Genomic DNA, 26,761 nt, shown 5'->3' with positions numbered 1-26,761 from the left:
GTTTCAACTCTGCAACTAAATCTAAGAGCAATTATTGTAAAAATTCATAAAAATGACCCAGTACACAAGTCCACAATCAGGGCTATGTATTCTGAAGTCATCTGCATAGGCAAGAGCATGGTACAGATAACCAAAAACAAATGCACACCAGCAGCATGAGAATCTTTGAATATTTTGTGGATGATATACATACATCTTAAAATGGAAAGGTTCCAAATTGACTAAGGAAAAAGGAAGTGCACTGAAGATCCATATCTAAGAGAAGAACCATCTGAATTTAGTAACTCAGATGTCTTAGATGGCACCAAAAAAGTGGGGCTGGGAATGCAGCCCAGTGGTTCAGTGTTTACCTAGGATGTGTGAAGCCCTAGGTTCAATCTCCAGTACTGGGGGAAAAAATGCGTAGCAGAAACTATCAATAAGAAGCAGAAAGTGGGGCTGGAGGTATGGCTCAGTGGTAGAGCACAAGCCTAGCCCTGGGTTCAAACTCCAGCTCCACCACCAAAAAGAAAGCAGCAGCATATGAGATTTCTAGGAAGAACAGTTAAGAGGGTGTCTGTCTTCAGCCTTTCTTCCTGCTGACTAGCATATAGACTGCATAATTGGAGCCTAGACAGCAACTGTAGTTTAGAAGATGGAAAGGTCATGCCGAAAACAGTGACAACAATGACAACCATCCCTGAGGAGGACCAAACTTTGTCCTCCCCAAAGGCAGAGAGAGTTAGCATTGCTTTCTCACAGAAGCCCATTGTTTCAGATGGCCTGAACTGTCATTAAGTTAAGGTAGGGCAGGAGACACCAAGGTGAGTATGTAAAAGACCAGAGTCCTCAGGTTTAAAAATAATGTTTAACACAGGAGTTTATTAGTCTGTGGACAGAAGGTCTTCAAATATCCTACACAGTAGCATTTAGTAACTGCTTCAGACCAGTGACTCTTCTGTTACTAAATCTCTCTTTCCTAAATGATGATAATCTTTTCTTGTTACTTCCTATATTCTATCACACTTATGTACACTAATGGTTTGGGGAGCAATTATCTTGTCTTCTAGCTTATAGACCCTGAACCACACCTGACAAAGAAGACTGCACATTACCCAGACATCCTGAACTTTCAGCTGCATGCAGCAGCCAAACAAAATACTGGGTAGCTCACCTTGGAGGTGTGTGTGTGTGTATGTGTGTGTGTGTGTGTACATGTGTGTATTAAGAAGAGTAGTAGGCCGAGATGAGAGATAGACTGTAGTAAAAAAGCAGAATTCTAATTATACCATAAATCCCTTTTCTGTCCTCCTTAATAATAAAAGATCCAGGGAAAGAATAACCTCACTTACTTGATTTACTACAATTTCCAGCCTTCTTTGAAATTAGGTGCAATTATATGATAACACTCTGACCAATGGGCTCTAAGACCAAGGCATATGAGATTTCTAGGAAGTATGGTTAAGAGGGTGTCTGTCTTCACCCTTTCTTCTTGCTGGCTAGCATACAGACTGCGTAATTGGAGTTTGGACAGCCAGTATAGTTTAGAAAATGGAAAATGCATGCCATAAACAGTGACAACCATCCCTGAGGAGGACCAAACTTTGGATTTACTAGGCAAAGATTTTAAATCAGCTGTTTCAAATATCTTCAAAGAGCTTAAAGTAATCATAAAAAAAAAAAAAAAACCCACAATGGAAAGAATGAGAATGATGTCTCACCAAATAAAGACTATTAATAAAAACTCAGAAATTATAGAAAAGAACCAAACAAGTTCTGGAGTTGAAAAGTTCAATAATTGAAATTAAACTTCCCTACAGGCATTCAAGCAAATTTAGACAGGCATGAAAAAAAGAAAAATCAGTGAACTTGAAGATAGAGCAACTGAAATCATACCAACATGTACACAATGAAATCTCAGGGCAGGAGAGAAAGAATACTTGAAATAATGGTGAAATGTCCCCATCTTTATGAAGAACATTAATTCATACTTTCAAGAAACTCAATGAACTTCAAGTAGGATAAACTAAAAGAGATTCACACCCACACATCATAATCAAACTACAAAAAGAGAAAATCTTGAAAAAAAGTTTAAAAAGCAACTCATGGGCTAAACTTGTGGCTCAGCAGTAGAGCACTCACCTAGCATGTACAAGGCCCTGGGGTTCAATCATAAGCACCACACAAAAAATAAATAAATAAAATAAAGGTATTGTGTCTGACTACAACTAAAAAAAATAATAATTTTAAAAAGCAACTAATAATACATAAGGGATTGGAACCAGGAAGCAAGAAAGCGGTGGGATGATAAACCCAAAGTTCTCAAGGGGGTGATGGGAGGGCAACCAAGGATCCTATCAACATTATCTTTCAACACTGAAGGAAAAATGAAGACATTTCCAGAAAAATAAAATTGAGAAGAGTTTTTTTGCTAGTAGATATGACCTATAAGAAATACTAGAAGTAGTCCTTCAGGTTGAAATGAAAACAATCTACAGAGAAACTCAATACACACAAAAAAGTAAAGATCACTGATACTGATCACTGATAACTATACACGTAAATAAAAAAGACAGCACAAATGCATTTTTGTTTCTCTTGTTTCCACTGTCTTAACAGACAAATGCAAAAAGCAAGAATCATAAATCTGAACTTTTGAACACACAATGGATAAAAATGAAATTGTGACAATAGCAGCACAAGACAGCAGGGACAGAGCCACAGAAGCAGAGATGTATACTACTGAAACTAAACTGGTATCAATCCCAAAGAGAGTGTGAGGTTCATCACAGAGTTCCACTTCCTGGATCTCAGCAAGAGGACTCCACAAACACACTCCCCAGGAAAACAAGCAATGCTGGTGAAAACTGTTGAAGAAAAACAACTATTTAAAATCTCTACAAATAGTCAAGTATTTACTCAAGAGAATCTATTAAAACTCAGTCACAGCGGGAGTCTGCAGCATTTGAGCTATGATTTACTCATTCTTGGCCTACAGGAAACACCACTCCAGGCTAGTGAGAGTGGCCAGAGGAGAGCATTCCTCCTCTCCTCAGCTTCAGAGCAGTACCAGAAGGAGTAGGTTACCACACTGCTCGTCATCTACAACTTCAAGTTGAGGAGACTCAATTCCTGCTCACTAGGACCAGGAGATAAGGGGCTCCCTTTCTCCAACCAGTCCCCACCTTCAGAAAGAGGCTCTATCCAAGGACCAAGAGTCTAAGAACACTGAGGCCCCAGTCACACTCTCCCCAGCTCTCTCATCAGGCAAAAGTTCCACACCATAAGAAACAAACCAAAAAGACCAAAAGCTGACCCCTGGCCGATGTCCAAAGTAATGATTCAGAAACATGTCTGGGGCAGAGGTCATCCATAAGACAAGAAAGCTCAAAAGTCCTTCCCAAAGCAAATGACTTTGAAACAAGACTGTGGGGAAGTTCAGGCCTAAAGGCATCTTCCTATTAGTTAAAAGCAACAAACTAATCATAAGGACTTACCAGTGAGAACCAAAGAGGGGAACTGGGCTCAGAACAAACCTCAAAGACCAAACTAAAAAAATTAACCTAACCCAAATTTAATTATCACACTGATGAGCAATTTATGCCAAGACAATTCAGTGAGGAAAGAATAGTCTCATCAACAAAAAATTGTTTTCACAAAATGTACCAGAAAAACTGAACATTTAACTACTTTTCAAGAAAAGGGGCTAGGAAAATGATGTCCAATGAAAAGAATGAAATTAGACCTCCGACCTCACACCATATATAAATATTAACTCAAAATAGATTGAAGATCTAAATATAAGAGTTGAAACTACAAAATTCTTATAAGAAAACATGGACAACAGTCTTTAAGACCTTCATTAGCAAGTTTCCTAGATATGACAGAGCATAAACACCCAAAAAAAGTAAATCAAAATTTAAGTATTGTGCATCAAAGGATACCATCAAGAGGTGGGGGGAAAACAAAAGCATAGAATGAGAGAATATAGATATAATTTACAAATTATATTTTCTGATAAGGGATTATAAACCTGAATATATATTTAAAAACTCTTACAATTTAAGACAAATAATCCAATTTTAAAATGAGTTTGAATTTAAATACACACTTCTTTAAAGAAACCATACAAATGGATAATAGAAACACATCAAAAGATGGTCAACATCATTAGTCACTAGGGAATATTAACCAAGCCATAATGAGTTACACTTCACACCCAGTACAATTGCTAAAACCAAAAAGTCAGATTAAAACAAGGATGTGGACAAACCAGAGCCCACAAATTATATAATTCTATTCACATTAAACAAAAATCTATAGAGACAGAAAGTAGATTAATGGCCCTTTATATGGGGAGAGGGGTGTGAACAGGAGGCTGGGGAGACAAAAGCTAAATAATGGTATAGTCTCCCTTTGAAGTGATTAAAATGTTCTAAAATCGACTGTGGTAATGGTTGTACATATCTGTGAATATATTTAAAAACCATTAAATTGTACATTTAAGTGAGTGAATTATATGATTTGTGAATTTTCTCAATGAAGTAGTTACACTTACTACAACATGGAAGAACCTTAAAAGCATTATGCTAAATGAAAAAGCCAGATACAAAAGACCACATGCTGCATTAGTACATTTATATAAAATATCCAGAATAAGCAAAGCCATGGACAGAAAGTAGGTTAGTAGCTATTTGGTGCTAGGTGAAGGGGGTCAGAAAGTAATTGCTAATGGGTACAGAGATTCACTTTCAGGCAATGAAAATATTCTGGAATTGGACAATAGTTGAACAACCCTGAGAATATACTAAAAAACCAGTAAACTGTACACTTTCAAAAGGTAAATTTTGCTGGGCATGGTGTAGCATACCTGTAATCCCAGAGACTCAGGAGGCTGAGGCAGGAGGCTTGCAAGTTCAAAGCCAGCCTCAGCAAAGGTGAGGTGCTGAGCAACTCAGTGAGACTCTGTCTCTAAATAATATACAAAATAGGGCTAGGATGTGGCTCTGTGGTTGAGTGCCCCTGAGTTCAACCCCCAGTACTCCCCCCAAAAAAATTAAAAATAAAATAAAATATGCAACTTATTCCTTTCCTGTATTCATCAGAATGCTAATAAATTTTAAGTCTCACATTCAGGGCTGAGGCTACAGATCAGCGGTAGGCTGTTTGCCTAGTTAACTGTGAGGCCCTGAGTTCATTCCCTAGCACTAAATAAATATGCTAAATAAATAAATCTCTAATTCAATCCTTTAACAGAACAAAAAAAAAAATCTTTCAATTATTATTTAGGGAAATGAAGATATCACAGAACTTTTGTTTTGGTACTGGGGATTAAATCCAGAGGCATTCTACCACTGAGCTACCTCCCCAGCCCTTTTTATTTTTTGAGACAGGGTCACACTAAGTAGCTGAGGCCAGCCTTGAATTTGCAATCTTCCTGCCTCAGCCTCCCAAGCAGCTGGTATTACAAGCATGCTCCACTATGCCTGGCTATTATCAGGAATCTTTGATCAAGGTATACCACTTGTCAAAATTTCATATAGCACTAAGCAAAAAAATATGTTACCAATACAGACAATTTTGGCCTATTTTTGAAATATCAGCTTTAACGAAATACAATTCACCTGCTATAAAACTCACCCTTTCAAAGTGCACAATTCAATGGTTTGGGTATATTTACAAAGTCATATAAACAGTAACATTATATAATACCAGAACATCTTCTTGGTTTTTTTCTAAAAAGAAATCCTGTATCTGTTAGTAGCCATTCCCCATTCTTTTTTTTTCTTTTCTTTTTTTTTTTTGGTACCAAAGATAGAACTCAGGGGCGCTTAACACTAAGCCACACCCAGCCCTTTTTTTGTATTCTATTCAGAGACAGGGTCTCAATGAGTTACTTAGGGCCTCGCTAAGTTGCTGGGGCTGGCTTTGAACTCACGATTCCTCCTGCCTCAGCCTCCCAAAGAGCTGGGATTACAGGTGTGCACAACAGCACCCAGCTCCATTCTTCTTTATTCCAGCCCCCAGCAACCACAATTTACTTTCTGTCTCTATGGATTTGTCTGTTCTGGATATGTCACCCAAAAAATGGGATTACATAATATGACAGGCTTCTTTCCTTTAGCATGTTTTCAAGGTCCATCCATGTTGAATCATGTATAGGTACATCATTCCTTTTCATTACCAAATAATATTCAACTATATATCTATAGCACAGGGTACCATCAGTCAGTTAATGGACATTAGGGTTATTTCCCTTTTTTATCTATTACAAAGAATGCTGTTATAAACATTCATGTACAAGTTTTTGTGTCAACATATGTTATCAATTCTCTTGAATATATAATTAGGAGTATAATTGTTGGGTCACATGGTAACTATATTATACCATCTAACTTTAGGCAAATCTCAGATTATGACATATATCAGAGTGTTGAACAACTAAAGAGTTACCTTAATCCTCTTCCCAAGAGAAATGCATCAATTTACTCTTATTCATAGTCTAAAAAATTTCCCAATGTCAATTCCTTCACGTCTGCCACAGAATAAAGCTCTTAACCCTTACACACCTATACATACACATCCTTCTCTACAATGGAAAGCTGTCAAACTTTAATTCTGCAAAAGGGACAACTTGTTTGCAAATCAGGATAAACTCACCTAATAATCAATGAATCCCATTAGCTCCTTTGAAATTATTTTACTTATAGTCAGAGAAAATGCACCTTACTATTCTGTTTGGGGAAAAAAGGCTGATAGCAATGTGGTGAGCTCAACATAGAGTCTTTAGGCTCTACAATGGTAATAAGGGCATGACCACTGCTTGTTGGACTGAACTAGTTAATAGATTTAGGGTATTAATTCTCTTTCTTTTACCAAATGAGGCTTTTTTGGTTTTGGTGCTGGTTTTGTTTTTTAAAAAAAGGTCTATTGAAATGAATGGGTCGGGTCTGGGGTTGTGGCTCAGTGGCAGAGCGCTTGCCTAGCACGCAAGAGGCACTAGGTTCAATCCTCAGCACCACATAAATGTAAAATAAAGATACTGTGTCCACCTAAAACTTAAAAAATAAATATTTTTTAAAAATGAATGGGTCGATGAAAGAGCATGAAGAGCCAGAGTTGCCACCAAAGAGCTCTATTACAAATGCCCTTTCTTATTAAAAAAACAGAGCCTTGTTTTGCCTATTTTCATAGAATTTTAACAGATGTCTACCAATCCTATCAATAATTTGAAGGTGATTACAGTGACAGGACAGCTTACTAGCATCTCAGAAAAAATGCTACAATGTTTAGTGAAAAACACAATGTGTAATGATAAAACCATATAGTTACCAACATGGCTAGGAAGAAGCCAGCTCACAGGAGTCATAACTTTGGCAAACATCTTTTCTGGTGCTAAATTCTCCTGCAAAACCTCTGTAGGCTGAAAAGGGAGGGTTTCCCATCCTCAAAGCAAATGAATTCCCCAGATTTACCCTCTGGATGCATTAAGCACTCAAGGCACAAAACAATTACAAAGAGAATGCTGCAAGGAATTAGCCAGGCAGAATAAAGCAGAGCTCAAAAGACTCGCTAGGTGGAGCTTATGACTGTGACCCCATAGCGGGTCACAGAAAGTGCACTGGAAGAAACTGCTTATCTACATTTTCACCCCTCATAGAGGTACACATAATATTTGGCATCTACATAGCACTTTATATGTCTATATTATTTTATAATCACAATTCTGGAATCACTCCATCACAATAATCAAGTGTGACCGATTTAAATTTATTTTTCTTGTAATCATTCAGATTATAGGAGATTGGAGAAAGGAAGGATGAAGAGAGAAACAGACTCTTCTATTGCCTTAAAACTTTGTCCAAAGATGATGGAATTTCTGGATTTGGGGGTCTTAAAAAAATCTAAAGTATCCAATGGCTTCAGATGATGAAGAAACTAAAGCTTAGAAACGTTATAAGCAATCTGCCCAAGGTCACCAAATGAATTAGTGGAAAAGTCAGGAAAAGAACCCAAGCCATGGGTCTCCCAACTCAGCCTTTCAATAGTACCATACTGTTGTAAAGAAAAAAAGAAATTAGGCTGTTTGTTTCAGCATAATCTTGTCTTTTAAAGTGCTCCACACAATCTCTCCACACATCCACTTATAAAAATAAATAAGTGAATTACAACAACAAACTCAGAGCTGCTCCTGCCAGTCTGAAGGAAAATGTGGATCAATAAAACAAGCCAGGCAATGCACAAGAAATGAGGAGTTGGGGGCTGGGGATATAGCTCAGTTGGTAGAGTACTTGTCTTGCATGCACAAAATCCTGGATTCAATCCCCCAGCACACCCAAAAAAAGAAAAAAGAAAAAGAAACGGGCAATTATTGTTTAGAGGTACAGAGTTTAGTTTTAGAAGATGAAAAAGAGTTATGCAGATGAATGGTAGTGACGGCTACACAGTATTATGAATGTGTTTAGTACTAGTGAACTTAAAAATTATTAAAATGGTAAATCTTATGCATATTTTACTAGAAGAAAAAAATTAAAAAGAAAAGGTTATTGGCATTGGTTATGTTACGACCAGAGTAATATTTTAAAAGCATCAAGCAGACAGCTGAAAGGAAAAGAGAGTGGGTGAGGGCAGCACATGAGGAAGCAGGGAGTATAACCAGGAAGCTGCAGGATACATCCAAGAGGAGATGAAGTGCACTATTCAGAAACATTAGTGGGGCAGATGTCAGAAACAGGCTTGGGATATATTGTAAAGCTTGCATTAGAAGCTCATGAACATATATTCTAAAGCAATAAATTTTTTTTAGCTGCATTCATAATATACTGTTCACATTTTGGCCAAGGTCTACATTTTGTAATTAATTAATGAAATAAAATAGAAATGATCAGGGCTGGGGTTGTGACTCGGTGGTAGCATGCTCACCTAGCACACATGAGGCACTGGGTTCAATCCTCAGCACCATATAAAAATAAATAAAGATTGTGTGTCCACCTACAACTAAAAAATATTTTTTTTAAAAAAAATAGAAATGATCAGAATGTACCATATATAAAAAGATATTATTTCATAAAACTTTTTTTTCAGGTATCTATATACTTATGATATATTGGGTCTAAATCTAAAATATATATATATATATGGGGGTAGTAGGGATTGTACCACAGAATACATCCCAAGTCCTTTTTTATTTTGAAACAGGCTCTCACTACGTTGGTGAGGGTCTCACTAAATTGCCAAAGCTGGTCTCAAACTTGCAATTCTCCCAACTGAGTTTCCCAAATTGCTGGGATTATAGGCATGTGCCACCATGCCCAGCTATAAAATGTATCTTGAACTCTGAGTCACAGACAAAAATGTTTCAGAAACACTGCCCTAAATATTAATATTAATAAAAGTGGTAGTCGAAACCTAAGAGTACCTAAAATTTGTGTCAAAGTCCTACATTAGGTTCAAGTGAAACAAGCTACAACAAGTTTAATTACATATCTAATAAAAATCTTATCAATCTGCCAAACAAATACATTATTTGCCCTTAAAAGAAGGGAAAGAGAGAGAACAATGCAAGCAATATTCAGGTATCACTGGAATGCCAGGCAAAAATTATGTTATTTCCATCAACTATGAAGATACACAGATTACTGAAGGAATACATGCCAATTTCTTTTTTTTTTTTTTAATATCTTTACTTATTTTTATGTGATGCTAAGGATCGAACCCAGTGCCTCACACGTGCTAGGCAAGCACTCTACTGCTGAGCCACAATCCAGCCCATACATGCCTATTTTTTAAATCACCAAACCATTTTAACCATTCAACTACTCCTAATGTTAGGAATTAAATACCACCAAAAAACATTCATAATGGCAAATCCCTTCAGAATCTTCAGGAAAATACCTCCCTCATATGGGAAAATATGGACTAATTCTCCTTGAAGAATTCAGAGATTATATATTACAGCTCTAAAAGATTCTTTCAAAAATCCTCCTTCTCAAAAGACATGAACAGGGCTGGGGATGTGGCTCAAGCGGTAGGGCACTCGCCTGGCATGCGTGCGGCCCGGGTTCGATCCTCAGCACCACATATAAACAAAGATGTTGTGTCCGTCGAAAACTAAAAAATAAATATTAAAAATTCTCTCTTTAAAAAAAAATCCTCCTTCTTTAAGCAACAACTTTTTAAAATAAATATAATAAAATAAAACATTACCAATCTATGAAGTCCATTTAGTTCAATTTCTGAACAGCAATATTCTTAGCATTTTATGTGGGCAATACCACTTGGACAATCATCCCTGGTCCCTGACCACTTACCAACCAAACACGCCCCCAATACTTTTCCAAATACTTTCTACAGACATGGTACCTTTCCCATTGAGAACCACTGAAAAATTAATTGATAATCTCCTTAGATCAACTGAAGGCCATATAATGAACTCAGGGCAGAGATGTAAGGCAGCCATCAATGCCTTCATGCATTCCCAAGGTATCCATTCAAATAATGCAGTCTGAAGCAGTATGATTTGCCATCGTCTGAGCAGTCGGCATTTCCTGTGTGTTATTTTCAAAATGGTATGCAGCAAACACAGATATTTAAGGGGAAAAATGGCTAACATATGGATTCTACAAGCATACTAAATTAAAAGTGAATCTAGGGCCTGGGGTCATAGCTCAGTGGTAGAGTGCTTGCCTAGCATGTGAGAGGCACTGGGTTCAATTCTCAGCAGAGCATATAAATAAATAAAGGTCCATCAATAACTAAAAAAATTTTTTTTTAAAAAGTGAATCTACCTTTACCCCAAGTATCATGAAGGAAAGATGGGAAAGCGATGGGACAGAGATAATTACAGAAGAAGTATCTCATTACCTGAGCAAAGTCTACACATGCATTTCCATGTGTATGTACACATATTCAGAGCACAGATTTAAGGTGAAAAGTCACGAAGTATTATGTGACAAGTTATATCAGATTAAGAAAAATAAAGATAGGGCTGGGGTTGTAGCTCAGGGGTGGAGCGCTTGCCTCTCAGGTGTGAGGAACTGGGTTCGATCCTCAGCACTACATAAAAATAAACAAAATTATGATATTAAAAATAAATAAATAAATATATCCCTCACTATCTGTGACCAGAAATAGCGCCAAATGCCTATTTAATTCTTGCAACAAGTTTATTTTTCCTCCAGTTATACAGAATACAGAGGTTTAGAGAAGTTAATAACTATTGAGCCAGGGTTCAAGTCCACATAATCACAGGCACCTTGTTAAGAGCTATTGTTCCAAGACACACATAAGACGACTAGCAGCCAGTATGCAGTGGCCCAGGCTGGTGATCCCAGCCACCTGAGAGACAGAGGCAGAAGGATTCAGTCTGCAGCCAGGCTCAGGAACTTAGCAAGTCCCTGTCTCAAAATAAAAAGTATATAGGGCTGGGGATGTAGATAAGTACTAGAGTGTCCCTGGGTTCAATCTCTAGTGCTTGGGGTAGAGGCAAAGAACATTGAAGGAAATTATTTTTAAACAGGAAAGAACTTGTCTTTTATTACCTTTTATTATTATCCCAGTGGATTCCTGAAATCTTAAATAGTATTGAACCCTATATACCCTAAGTTTTTTCCCTTACATATATACCTATGTTAAAATTTAATGTATAAATTAGGCATAGTAAGAGATTAACAATAACATTAAAACAGAACAATTATAATAATAAAAGATAAAAGCTCAGATGTACAGTATTCATTACCTTACTTACTGAGCAACTAAATACTGATGCAAAGAGCAGAATTTTCCAAATCTACAAATACCTGGTCTGTATGCACAAAGAAAAGTAACCAAATAAACTATTTCCTATAAAAATAAATATTGGGCTGGTGTTGTGGCTCAGTGGTAGAGCACTTGCCTTGCACACACTTGCCTCACACGAATGAGACACTGGCTTCGATCCTCAGCACCCCATAAAAAAAATAAGCAAAATAAAGTTACTGTGTCCATTAACCAAAAATATTAAAAATAATAATAGTAATAAAATAAATAAATAAATACATAGACTAGGGATATAGCTCAGTGGTAGAGCACTCAACCAGGCGTATGTGAAGACCTGGGCTGGATCCCCAGCACTGCAAAAAACATAATAATAATAATGAATTAATTAATTAATTGAAAATGAAGTTGACATAAAAACCTTTTAGAAGGGGTCTGAAGTATATGGAATGTTTTCCAAGGAAAAAATAACTGAATAAAAGTTAAATCCTATCTTTTCAAGAAAAGTTCTACTTTGTAAAAACTGGTGAGAAAATGGAATAAAAATGATAAGAGTGTTATGTCTGATAAGCAATAAGAAACTAATATGCAAATAAGAGGGGCAAAGAAGACACATAATAGGAAGACAATTATTTCCTGGCTTAATTGTCACACCCTGTTTTTTCAGTCCAATAACTGGTTTATAACGTTTCATGGAATAATCACCACACAGTCAATATCTGTCCCTCACTTCACTTAAAAGGTGAACAGGACAGCAACATACTCCCCAGTGGCATGTGGGTGTGCATTTGTCCACTTATGCCCTGCACCGCTGACCCAGAGCTCTACAAGCACGCGTACTGGTTCTACTTCTGCGCAGGTGTTGAGAGTGCCACAGTACCACCCATATCATCAGTCAACCCAGCCAATGCGGTAAGGAGCCCACATGAGACTCTCATCTTCCCACCATAGCTGTTGGTCTACCAGCAAAACACTGACAAACAAAGCATTTTTTTTCTGATTATGCTTACACATAAATATATAGAAATTATTCCTCAGGCTTCAAGCTCAAGGTGATCATATTTGCTGAACAGCTGCGAAAAGAGACTCTTTAGTGAGAAAAAAAATTTTTTAAAGCATCATGTAATCGTCGCACCCCACTTTTTTTGCACAAGAATTTGGCATAAAATCTGTGATGATCATGCTGTGAGATACAATGGCAGAAAACTCAGAAGGAAATTAAATTTGATAACAAATTTAATGAAATTTGTGAATAACTTGAAAGGAAGTTAAAAGGCAGAAAATATCTGTTTGGGGTGCTGGAAATCTAACACTGGAGTGGGGTTGCATAATTCCATTAATTTACTAAAAAACAGTGATACGGGGGCCGAGGTTGTGGCTCAGTGGTAGAGCGCTTGTCTAGCATGCATGAGGCACTGGGTTCAATCCCCAGCACTACATAAAAATAAAAACAAATAAAATAAAGGTATTGTGTCCATATAACTAAAAAGAAAAAAATTTTAAAAAAACATGATACTTCGAACAAGTGAATTTTGTACTATGTAAGTTGTATCTCAATAAAGTTGAGTTTTTAAGTGTCATTTATTCCCCAAAGCAAGAAAGAAAATTTGCATTAAGATTTCTCTGACTAAATCATAAAAGGGAAGTAGCCAAGAAGAAAAATACAGTAATTCATTCAAAAGACAGGAAAAAACAATGAGAAATTTCATAGATTAAAAAGTATTAATGTGTCCATTTTAGCCCCAGAAAGGAAAGCAATGTGTCTCTATACAACTTGCTCTGACCACAATGAAAGTTCACCATTTTAATAGTAGGGGGAAAATTTGGAAACCCTAACTATAGAATAAGGAGAAGGAACATTTCAACTTAATATCATATCATCCAGGAGAGAACTTAACTATTCTGAGTCTACAATTAGTACCTATGGACTGAAGGACACTGAAATGGTACCTCCAATGAGAGAAAATTTTCAGGAGAAAATTTAACAGAAGAAAATCAAATTTACAATTGTTTTTAAAAAACTGTGTGCTAATTTCTTTACAAACATGATGACAATAGTCAATACCCTCAGCCAGTTGCAATAGACAAATGGGGAATTTAGGGGTATTTTGGAGAAGATTAATTTGCATTGGTTCAGGGACTTTTGCAGAAGTTTCCCAAAACACCAGTACTTTATTTACTCCATTTGCAGATACAAAAACAGATCAAGTAAAACTACACCCATAAACAACCCCAATTCACATTTGTGTTAATCTATGAAAATATTAACCTGTTCTGACCTCCTGTGCACCAACTTTAGCAAACCCTGGGTCAAGAGTCTCAACTTCCCAAAACAGCACAGGTGTCTCTAATTTCAGACCTGCTAGTCTTCTCCCTGCCTTTGGCTAAATAAGTAGCAAGCCCAGAAGATGAAAGCAAAAACAACAACAACCAAAAAAACTCTTTAACTCATGCAGATATTTTCTTCTCCATAAAACAATGTTTTACAGAGACAATGACATGAAACAAGATATAATTCCATTTCCTCTAAATAGCTCAATAAAGGTCAAAACAGTTCAAAAGACTGATTTTCATAATAATATCTACTTTGACCTGAAAATTTGTGTTATCGATCGATGAACTTGAAATATTTCAATAAAAAACATATGGAAAGTTTACAGTACCATGCCTAATCCTTAATTGGCATTCAGTGAATGCTAATTTCTTTCTTTCCTTTCCATTAACTCATATATATTTTTTCCTTTAGTTGTCAATATACCTTTATTTTCTTTATATGGAGTGCCAAGAATCGAACCCAGTGCCTCACACATGCTAGGCAAGCACTCTACCACTGAGCCACAACCCCAGCCCCTCCTTTCCATTAATTTTTTTAGTAATTCCATGAAATAGTTTCTGATTATTATCACCCCAATAAAAAAAGCAGAACAGGGGCTGGGGTTGTGGCTCAGAGGTAGAGCGCTTGCCTAACAAAGTGTGAGGCACTGGGTTCTATCCTCAGCACCACATAAAAATAAAATAAAGATATGGTGTCCACCTACAACTAAAAAAATAAATGTTAAAAAAAAAAAAAAAAGCAGGGACTGGGGTTGTGTGGCACAGCAGTAGAATGCTTGCCTCACACGTGCAAGACCCTGGGTTCTATCCTCAGCACCACATAAAAAAAATAAATAAGTGAAATAAGGTATTGTGTCCAACTACAACTAAATATTTAAAAAAAAAAAAGCAGAACGGTAAGATGATGATTTCCTGACTGACCACCCAGATCATTTTCATAAGCATTTTCAAATCAGATTCATTTTCAGAAGTTAAACTTTAATACTCTTTCTTTCTCCCTTCTTAGGCAGCAGTTTCAATTCCAAGATCATGCTGGTTTTGCTATAAGTGGCTCAACTATTTTTCCCTGTAACAATATATCAAAGGTTCCTATTTATGAGTGAGAGAAAGCCAGTCTCAAAAATTTATGCTATTCTCAGTGTACTTACAACAAAAAAAGTCCAAAGACTGATGAACCCAAGAACCCCATGTGTAAGTTAGCAGAATTCCTGGCTGGGGAACTGTGAAGTTGTTTCAGCTGTCAAGTTCACCCTGAGTGATCGGAGTCTTCCACATCAATGAGTAAGGGGATCTCAACATACTTAAGGTAACAGAAAGTGACAGAAAACAAGAACTACATGAACTAGTACTAGCTCTTTCTTTGACAAGAAATGTTCAGATAGAAAACAGGTTCGTAGGATTGTGTGAAGCTGCCATCTACATCTCTTTTTGCGGGCATCTGACAGAAGATAAAATATATGCGCCAAAATCATATGTGTTATATTTTTGTTCGGGTCTCAGAGATTAAGATAGGAAAACAAGCATGCTGTATCAAATCAAACTCTAGCAGTTACAGATGAACAGATCCTGTCATCATTGACAAAATTTAATGTTGCCACTGAGGACCTGGCTATTGTCAAGCCCTTTGTTGCACTTAGTTTACCATTCACGCACGCTACTGAATTTTAACGTGACCAGAATAAGCTAGCCTGTCACTCACTACCCATTAACTCAAATTGGTTTTACAAAATGGCTCCAATACAAGAACTTCTGCCCTTAAGGTTTAAATCAGAGGTTGGTGTATGTGTATGCGTTAGCAGTTCAATTCCATAACCATGAAACTTCGATTGGTTATTTCTCAGGATTCAATACATTCTAACAAGATATTAGATACAGTCCATAACATTACATAAACCATGGTGACAGATTATCATTGGACCATGGTAAATGAGACTGCAAAAGATAATGTTTCCCTATACAATACTCAAATCTGATCTACTGCGGGTTAGTATAACTGAAAATACTGAGAAAACATATTAGAAAGGGAGGCAGGCAAGGAGCTAGGATTGTGGTTCAGTGGTAGAGCGCTTGCCTAGCATATGTGAGGGACTGGGTTCGATCCTCAGCACTGCATAAAAAATAAATAAATAAATAAAATAAAGGTATTGTGTCCATCTACAACTTGAAAAAAAAATTAAAAAGAAAGAAAAGAAAAAGAAAGGGAAGCAGGGAAGAGTAAATAAGCCTGGGACCTACCTTGCTCACAATCCTCACAGACAGATGAAATACAATTCCACGCCAACCATACTTTTCAATCACTAAAAAAATAAAATAAAAAATAAAAAGTTCATGCAATATAAGCAGTTCTTCCAATTCATGTAATATAATCAGTTCCTCCAATTCCAAAAGGATGTTGGGTTTCAAAGGTTAAAGGCTTTTTTCTTATTTCCTTTCTATCATCTATATACCCAACAGTAGTTGAACTCTGTCTCTGGCAAAAAGTCCACACAGGTAGGCACACAACAGGCAATACTAATTGACCTCTTACTATATGTTTATATACTATTCTTACTGCATAAATTAGCCGGGCATGGTGGCACACACCAGTAATTAATCCAAGCATCTCAGGAGGTTAAAGCAGGAGTATCAAAAGTTCAGGCCAACCACAGCAACTTGGAGAGAACCTGTCGCAAAATAAAAAGTAAAAAGGTGCTGGGGTTGTAGCTTAGTGGTCCCCTTTTGGTACCAATCTCTGGTACCAAAAACAAATAAAAACAAAAACACTTGTAAATCTAAGTGCTTAAATTTATTAATTAAATCCATACAACCCAGTGAGATAGGTATTCTTATTAATTCCTTTCACATCTAAATGACAACTGACTTTTATTGGTGCTAAAAAAAAATGCCTTTTAAATAAATATACGCCATCTTAACCTTACAGTTCTGATATCTCAGTGGTTTATATCTATAAGTGTTCCACATGCATCCACTCCTGTGCATTGAGTCCCTGCCCAGGCACTAAAGAGGATTCGGTATCTGCCCATTAGAAGGTAAGAAGTCAGCTGGGCAGATAAGGCTAAATGACAAGAAATGGTTCAAGAAATGGAATGCCCTGTTACAGCCTCTTTGTGCTATTAAAACAAACCCAAAGAGACATCCAGTGGTATATCCACATGTAAAGTCCTTTTTTCGAAGTCATAATCAGATCCCACCCAAGTCACTAGAATTTGTTCTGGCCACTGGTCTCCCCTCCACCTCCCCACTAGCACATCACACTTCCTTCTAGGACACAGAATCCTTGATAGTGCTATTGTTTCTCCTACTGCCTGGAATGTTCTTCCTCCCTTTTCCCTGGTGGGTAACATTAACTAATCCTGGCATACAACAGGCAAACAGTAAAATATAGTTATTATTGTAAATAATTTTGACTATTTTTTCATACCCAACCAAAACATTTTTTTAAAAACCTTCTCCACTTCTCCAGAGTTAATCTACTTGCTTTTCCTCCATGGTCCACTCCATTTCTCTATAACAGCAGGTAAAACAGTTTATTGTCCCCACATTTTTTTTTTCTTCTCTTGCTTGTCTGAATAGGAATCATCATTTAAACAACTCCGTATCCCCCAAGACCTAGCAGTGCCTGGCATATAATAGGTGCCTATCATGTATTTGTTGATTGAAGATCCAAATAACCCAAATTTACAAAATAAATAACAGAATTGTTTTTCCTTTAGTACATTTAAGTTTGTAAAAAACCTATAATGTACTTCTATATTTTTGTACTTCTATATTTTTATAAATACATCCGCTATATAATTATATCGATCCATGCACAAAAAGTTAAAATAGTTGATAAAACCATCGACTAGTTTTGTTGTTGTTGTTGTTTTAAATATTTTTTATTTGTCGATGAATCTTTATTTTATGTGGTGCTGAGAACTGAACTCAGTGCCTCACACACACTTGGCAAGCACTCTTCCACTGAGCCACAACCCCAGTCCAACTGACTAGTTTTTGCTTAAAATCAAAACTCATCTTCATCCATGACAACTGAGATATAAACTGAGGATAAATTAATTTAAGAGATAAATCAGATACTGTGCCTTTCTCACTAAAATAGGGCCACAGCTTTGTATGCAGAATATCAACAGGTATTTACATTGGCTTTAGTCACAGATACTGGAGGTTACAAATTTAGAAGTTCAATAACAAATTCAAAGTTTATTTTCAGAAACTTTCCATATGGTAGGAATTTAAAAAGTAAAATAGCAGTCTTTTCCCCAGCAGAAAGCAGAGGGTAGCAGAGTGCCAAAAGAGTAAATCTCTCCCTGCTCTGCTCCGGGCATTGCTTAAAGCAGAGTAAGAAAAGCATAGGGCCAGCAATAGCCTCACTGAAAGTCAGCCACTCAGGGTAAGAGTCATTTTGAATGTCTATGCTACTCAAGGCTTAGGTATTAATTTTATATATGCTCATGTTCATTTAGAATCCAATTTGTGGCTTGGAACCTAAAAAATGTTCTAACGTGCTAGTCTGTCCACATATTAATCAAGTCTGCCAGGTTTGAACATGCCAAGCTTAAAATACTCTCCAGATCTTGTGCAAAGGTATGAGCTCAATCTGTTATTCTCAGGAAAAGAAACTCAGGGGAGAAGACTAAAGCAACAGTTTTTCACTGGAAGCTATAACGGAAAAAGTCAGCTCCTAAATAGTGATGTTACTTCTAAAAAATATGTGAACAAAAATAAGACACAAACTAATGACAGATTTCTTACATTAATCTCAAGATGAGATCCTAAATTTTAGTTCAAAGTTGTCAGGGAATGTATTTTGAAACTGACTTCTACATGAGACCATCTTATATAAAGGCTATTTTAGTCATCCACTGACTAAGCCCCTTTAGAATTCAAGTCTAACTCACTTTATATTGAAATGAATTCTATTTTTATATGAACAGTTAATGTAAGCAAAGTTCTTTTAATCTTTTATCAGCTTAAGTAAATGACAATAAAACCTGGAATAACTAAACTTTTACAACTAGAACCACAGAAACTTCATTTTCATCTAGGGAACCAGATTATTAAGAGTTCAGTCATTTAGTTGGGTACACACCTATAATCCCAGCTACGCAGGAGGCTGAGGCAGGAGCATCACAAGTTTGAGGCCAGCCTGGGCAACTTAATGAGAACTTCTTTTAAAGTTAAAAAAAAAAAAAAAAAAACAAGGGCTGGAGATACAGCTCAGTGTATCTCCTGGGTTCAACACCCAGTACTGGAGTAGTGTGAGGTAGCATGGCATGGACTAGCTAGTTATGTGATTAACAGAAAAATTGGGACAAGGGGAAATAAATGGAAGCAATACCATAGATACTATGAAGAAAAGGAGGAAGACCTTTGTAGCCTGCTGTCAACCCAACAGCAGCATTCAACCTAATGTGCTCAGTAGGTACACAATATTTTACAAAATAAAAAACGAAAATCTCAAACCTTATACTCAAAAGAATGATTTAAAATTCTACAAAAGCTCCAGATTTGCCTTTCATCTTCCAGCCTCCCATAACAAGCCAAGGAAGGCATTCATTTCACTGTGTATAAACACTCAGACACAGATTAGTCAGCCCTCCATATCCACAATTCCACAACTACAGTTTCAACCACTGATCAAAAATATTCTAGCTACGGGGCTGGGGATGTGGCTCAGCAGTAGAGCGCTCACCTTGAACGTGTGCGGCCCTGGATTCTATCCTCAGCACCACATAAAAATAAATAAATAAAATAAAGGTATTGTGTCCAACTACTACTAAAAAATAAAAAAAATATTCTAGCCAGGTACAGTAGCACACACCTGTAATCTGAGCTACTTGGAGTTAAAGCAGGAGGATCTCAAGTTCAAGGGCAGCCTCAGCCATTTAGTGAGACCCTGCCTCAAAATAAAAGGAAATAAATAAAAAGATCTGGTGATGTAGCTCAGCAGGATTCAATCCCCAGAAGGCAAAAGAAAAAAAAAATTCTAAAAGGGCTTAGCATGCACCAGGTTTAGGATTCAAAACCCAAGATCCTAAAAATATATATTTAAGTTAATAATTTTTTAAAAATCATGTCTGTACTAATATACAGGCTTTCTTCTTATTATTCCCTAAATGACACAGTATTAGACGCATTTACATTGCTTCTGGTATTGTGAGAAATCTAGAGATGACAAGATATACAGGAGGAAGTGTGTGGAACCAGATTATTAAGAGGTGGGAGATATCCAGAATTGGCAAATACTGTGCCATTTTACATAAAGGTCTGGAGCAACCGCAGATTTTGGTACTGACGGGGACACTAATCCCTCAGATACTGATACTGAGGAATGGCTGTTAATGCCACACATACAGATACAGCTCCTGCTTTAAGAAACTTCAAAGGGAGTCAGGCACAATGGCACACATATGTAACCCCAGCAACTCAGGAGGCTGAGGCAGAAGGATGGCAAGTTTGAGGTCATAGGGAACCCTCGTGTCTCAAAAAAAAATTAAAAAGGAAATAGAACAATAGTAAAACCCCTTTGAGTTTAATCCTTAGTACTGCCCCCCCAAAAAATAAAGAAACTACAAAGTAAAACCCACTCACAATTCAGGTGTTTGAACATCTATTATTTCATGTAATTTTCCTAACCTGTTAAGTGGTTATATGTAAAGTGGTTATATGTTAAGTGGTTATATGTTAAGTGGTTATATGTAAAGTTATATTAAAGTGGTTATATGTGAAAAGAAAATCACAGCAAACAGCAAAACCTCTATTGCAATCACAAGGGAAGGAGCAATTTGTCGACTGGTATTCTAAGAAAGAGGGGAATTCTGTATACCTTAACAGACTTAAACACCTTTGTATTTGGTCTTATAAATACAGAGTCCTGTTTTTGCTTTTATTTTTGTTTTATACTAGGGACTGAACCCAGAGGCAATTTACCACTAACCCTTCTTATTTTTTATTTGAAGACAGGATCTCACTAAGCTGCCGAGGGTTCTGCTAAGTATGTGAGGCTATCGTTGAATTTGCAGTCCTCCTACCTCAGCCTCCCAAGTCACTGGGACTACAGGCATGCACCACCATGCCCCAGCAAGTTCTGTTTTTTAAGCAGAATAAAATAAGCATTTTAATTTTCCTTTATTTTCCCCATAATAAAGTATTTTAGTTTTAAAACAGGTAATACATAACTTTTTTTCAAAAAAATCAGACAGTACCATAAAGTATATACTGAAAAGTATGTCTCTTTCCTTCCTAGTTACCCACTGTGCCTTCCCAGAAACAACTTTCGAGTTTCTTGTAATTTAACTTTCTTGCTATCATCAATTTCCTATGCTGACAAGCCTGGCTGCAGGAGAGGGAACAGAATGACTTGACTGGTTGCTGTCTGACAGCAGTGGAGTCTGAGAGCTGCAGAACAGGCTTCCTTCAGTGTGCCACATTCATGTCCTCACCCTCTTTAGCCCCTTGTAACATGTCTTCTACTATCTATCTCTAAGAATCTGCCTATCCTAAATACTTCATGTAAGTGAAATGGTACCATATTTATCCTTTTGTGTCTGGCTTATTTCACTCAAATATTACAAGGTTCATGCGTGTTGTAGCATGTATCACAGCTTCATTCTTTTTCAAGGCTGAATAATATTCTATCACATATATACCCATTTTGTTTATCCATTCGTTTGTCTCATGGATATCTGGGGTGCTTCCATCTCTTGGTTACTGTGAGTAACAACATGTGAACACTGTGAACACCTGTAGAAGTTATCAGTCTCTGCTTTCAATTATTTTGGGTTTATATACCTTCCTGTAAAATTGCAGGATCATATGGTAATTCTGTAATTCCGTTTTAACTTTTTGAAGAACCATAAAACTGTTTTCCACAGCAGTTGCACCATTTCACATTTCCATTGGCAATGTACAATTTCTTCTCCTTATCAACACTTTGCTTTCCTCTTAATAAACTATGTGAAACTTAAAATAAAATAAACTTTTTGGAAAAAATAAAAAGTAAGTCAGAATAAAGGGAATCAGAAGTGTTGGGGACAAAGAAGCTATCATTTTAAATAAGATGATCAGGGTACAACTCATTGAGAAAGTGATACTGATGCAGAGTGACCAGAGATGAGAGATTTACCATGTAGGTATCTGGGAGAAAACCATTCTAGACAGGAGTAACAGCCAATACAAAAGTCATAAGGCAGAAGCAGAACTGTTATTTTCAAGGAACAGCAAAGAAAGCTAGAAAGGCTGCAGCAGAGTGAGTAAGGAGGATGTACTTGCTGAGGTCAAAGAAGTTAACAGAAGACTAAGAAACATAAGACTTTTAGTCAAGTAGAATGGGAGCCTCTAATGTGGATTTTTGAACAGAGAGGGACTTGATCTGACTTAGATATAAAAGGAGTGATTGAAGCTGCCATGTTGAGAATAAAGAAAAGGGTAGAAGGTAGGAGATTGGTTAGGAAGTGCTATAATGGCCCAGGCAAGAGAAGACAGTGGATTAGACAGAGTGGTAGCAACAGAGACAGTGAGAAGTGGTTAATCTGGGAATAGTTTGAAAGAAGGTGCAGTTTTTCTTCCTGACAGATAGGATATAGGGTACAGAGAAAGATAAACAATCCAATTTGGGGGGGGGGGGTTGTTTGTTTGTTTGTTAGTTAATTACCAGAGATTGAACTCAGGGGTGCTTAACTCCTGATCCACATCCCCAGCCCTTTTTTTATATTTTATTAGAGACAGGGTCTCACTGAGTTGCTTAGGGCCTCGCTAAGTTGCTAAGGCTGGCTTTGAACACATACCAGAGCAACTCAAAAGAGCAAAGACACTTTCCAATAAGATAGTGAAAGCTACTGATAGCACAAAAAAAAAAAAAAAAAAAAAGAAGAAGAAGAAGAAAAAAAAAATGAACACTGTAGTCTCCTCAGAGTCTCACTTTCTGAGGTTTCAGTTACCTGCTATCACTCACAGTCTGAAAATATTAAGTGGAGAAAACTCCAGAAATAAGTCATAAATTTTAAATTATATGTTGTTCTGAGTAATGTGATAAAATCCCAAGCCATCCTGCTCTGTTCTTCCTGGAACATGAATCATCCCAGGATATCCACTTATACACTACCCGCCCGTTACTCATTTCAGTCATCAGATCACCTACCAGTGGTATCACAATGCTTGTATTCAAGTAACCCAACAATGTTCATAATTTTATTATATTATTCTAATTGTTCTATTTTTTATTAGTTATTATTAGTTAATCTCTTACTGTGCCTAACTTGCAAATCAAATTTATTATAGTATGCACAGGAAAAAATAGTGCATATAAAGTTCAGTAACTAGCTACAATTTCAGGCAACTACTAGAAGTCTTGACACGTATTCCTTACTGATAAAGGGGACTACTGTTACTGACTTTATTTACTTTTGGTTTCATGTATGTTGAGTTGGATCCAATGGGCTTTCCAACTTTCCCAACAGGTATACAGAAATAAGGTCAAGTCAATGATATATTTTTTTAACACTTAAATCTTATGTTTAGTTTTTTTGCAGTATTGAGGATAGACCCCATGCTGGATACATGCTGGGCAGGCACTCTACCACTGAGCTATGCTACCAGGCCCACTTTACTAGCTTTTAAAAAATGATAAACCATAGATTTAAACTGGCCATATTATAGTTTATAACAAATTAGTTTCAGTAACTATGATATATAACAAAAGAAATACTCATCACATAATTTGATACTGATTAATTCCAAATGATTGATCCTATCCATTAAAGCTGGAAGCTCAAGACTTAAAAACACTCCGTGTACAGTGGTACACACCTGTGATCCCAGCTACTCAGGAGACTAATACAGAAAGTCCCCAAGTTCCAGGCCAGCCAAAAATTAAAAGGGCTGGGGAGCCAGGCACAGTGGTATATGCCTGTAATCTTAACAACTTAAGAAGCTGAGACTGTAATCTTAGCAATTTAAGAAGCTGAGACAGGAGGGTCACAAATTCAAGGCCAGCCTCAGCAAATTAGCAAATTAGAACTTATCTCAAAATAAAAATAAAAAATAAAAAGGGATGGGGTTGTGGTTCAGTGGTAAAACACCTTAGGGTTCAAATCCCAGTATCAAAAACAGAAGGAAAAAAGGGTCAGGATATGGCTCAATAGTAACAGCACCCCTGGATTCAATCCCCAGTACCATTAGAAAAAGAAAAAAAAAAAAAAAAAAGACTTAAATCCAATCCATTCCCCATAGTCATAAGGCAGGTGGTCAAATCTCAGTAATGAGGAAGAATAATACAACCAAATAAGCTCCTGGCATCTGATACCAACATTATATTCTACTAGATAGTAACTGGAGCATTCTAGTGATCCTCACAATGATCAACTTTGGTCTGACATACTCGTCTGTTCTAAACACGAATTTTTCTCTCCTCTGTTCCCTGGAATGTCACCCAAGAAGAGAATGATCAAGAGCCTGAGAACAAACAGAGTTAGGTCTAGGAAGAGGAACAATACAAAGAGGAAACCACACAAGAGTACCACTATTACTACATTCCAGGTCAAGACCACTGGAGAAATCACAAAATCACAAAATCTCAATGTTGGAAAAGGATTATCATGTGTCAACAAATATTTTCCAAGTGGCCATCTGCTAGATGCTAGGGGTACACAATTAATATGACAAAATTCCTAGTGGAGGCACTGTGTGCTAAGTAAGGTAACAGAGGAATTAACTAAGAGTTACCGAAGCAGAGAAGAGGGAATAAAAGTGGATTTTCAAAATAAACTGTCAGGACTTGAGATCACCACAACCACTGTCTCCTATCAATCTTATGAGCAGAAGACTCGTGTATTAACTCAAGATAAGGAGAAAGCAAAGCTTCAGTGGTCTCTTAGAATCAGGCATGGTAATGCGTGCCTGTACTTCCAGGACTCAGGAAGCTGAGGCAGAAGGATCACAAGTTCAAAGCCAGCCTCAGCAACTTAGCGAATCCCTGTCTCAATAAAAAATAAAAAGGGCTGGGGATGTAGCTCAATGGTGAAGTTCCTGAGTTCAATTCTCCATATCCAAAAAAAAAAAAAAAAATAGAACCAGAGTCTTGTTCTCCTTTTAAAAAAAAAAAAAAATTAAAGGTGATTATGATCATTTCTGTCCCCCTTCATTTCTTCACACAGAAAAACAACAAACAAACAAACAAAAAACCTAGAATCACACAATGAAGCACTGTTCTAACCCTAACAATTCACTCAGGGCTAATCTGTAAATTTTGTAAAATAATACTTAATCCTTAAAAATATCTGCTGAAAGAAAATAGTACCTTTACTTCCCTTCTTAAAGGAAGTTTCATTTATAGTCTAGACTTTTACAAATCTAGGTTATAACTTTAACTTCCAGAATAAAACGAACCATAACCACCACCAATGCCATGTGACTTTTCCTCTGGTCCAAGTTCTAAACTCTCTACCTCCCCAGACTTAGGAGTTGCTTTTCTTTGCCCCCGCCCTTGCTAATTGTGATTCTCAAGAATTCACCTACAAAGAACTACAGGAATTTTACCCAATTAATCCACAAACCATTTCATTGTAATTTTTCAGACAAATCTTAAAGGTCTATCACAAATAGTGCCAAAAGTATCATTTGTCTTTATACATATCTAAAGGGAAAAACTTACCTTTGGCTCACAAATTTTTACTTATTGGTACCCTCTCTCCACCCAATAAAAATATACTTAACAAACAACATATTCTAGCAAACTGCTGCTATTTAAGCAATTACAACAGACTATATGCTTTCAAATAGTGAGTCAAGCCTTGGGAGTAACTTAGCACATGGAAATTCACCAGCTGGCAATGTATACTTAGATTTGAGGAGACAAATGGAATTTTTGTATCAAGTTTTTCCAAAAGTTAACTAGATTTTAAATTGATTATGTTTTCCAAAGTATTTATGGATGAAGTGGTATAATGTCTGGGATTTGTTTTAAAATAGTGAAGAGGAAGAGAGGAATAAAGTTAAATGAGATTAGCTATGTATTGAAAATTGCTGAAGTTGGATGATATGTCCTGGGTAGTGGTTCATTACATTATTCTCTTTATTTTTATGTGTGTTTAATTCTTCCATAGTTAAGATTTAAAATTAATTTTACCAATGATCTGGTAAACTTGTAACAGACAAATAAAGTGATTCTTGGGACTGATGAACTTCATAATCTACCAAAATAAAAGTTGTTTTTTAAGATATACCTCAATTCTAATAACTATTCCTTAATGAACAAATATTTTTGAGCACAACTGCCATGTGCCAGGTGCCAACCTGGGCACTAAGGAATCAAATAGGCATTATGTTATCATGAATGAAGCAAGCACATGGCATCACAGAATAAGGGGAGAATGAATCCAACCATGATCAATCAGGAAAGGCTTCCCAGAGGAGCTATTATCAAAGTTAAATTCTAAAAAATTCAACCCCCAAAACAAACCATTTTTTTGTGACCTACACTGACCTTTATCACTTTACATATTATCAGATCAGCAAGTAAAGTCTGTTCCTTTATGAACTACAGTATCCATTTTTCTTTATAGCAGTAATTAACAAACTATCATTCATTAAACAAATATTTAAATACCTATTACCATGTGCCAATATATGCTACACAAAAAGAATAAAACATGGTATGTATCTCATGGGGCTTATAATATAAAAGCACAGGAAGACA

At 36.6% G+C, this 26,761-nt stretch overlaps 1 protein-coding gene across 1 annotated transcript in view; it reads right to left on the bottom strand.

The window, feature by feature from the left end:
* Positions 1-16,684, bottom strand: part of Mrtfa (myocardin related transcription factor A) — a 138,384-nt gene extending 121,700 nt beyond the window's left edge. Inside the window, exons 1-2 of the mRNA XM_027927488.2 lie at positions 16,651-16,684; positions 16,303-16,364 (exon numbers count right to left, since the gene is read on the bottom strand). Of these exons, the coding sequence (XP_027783289.2) occupies positions 16,303-16,364; positions 16,651-16,669 (81 nt within the window). The 5' untranslated portion in view covers positions 16,670-16,684. The remainder of the gene's footprint in view (positions 1-16,302; positions 16,365-16,650) is intronic.
* Between the last annotated feature and the right edge of the window lie 10,077 nt (positions 16,685-26,761).

The sequence above is a fragment of the Marmota flaviventris genome, chromosome 3, assembly GCF_047511675.1.
Source record: "Marmota flaviventris isolate mMarFla1 chromosome 3, mMarFla1.hap1, whole genome shotgun sequence".
NCBI classification, from domain to species: Eukaryota; Metazoa; Chordata; class Mammalia; order Rodentia; family Sciuridae; genus Marmota; species Marmota flaviventris.
Note: the sequence above shows the minus strand (reverse complement) of the source record. Positions and strands in the feature narration are given on the sequence as shown.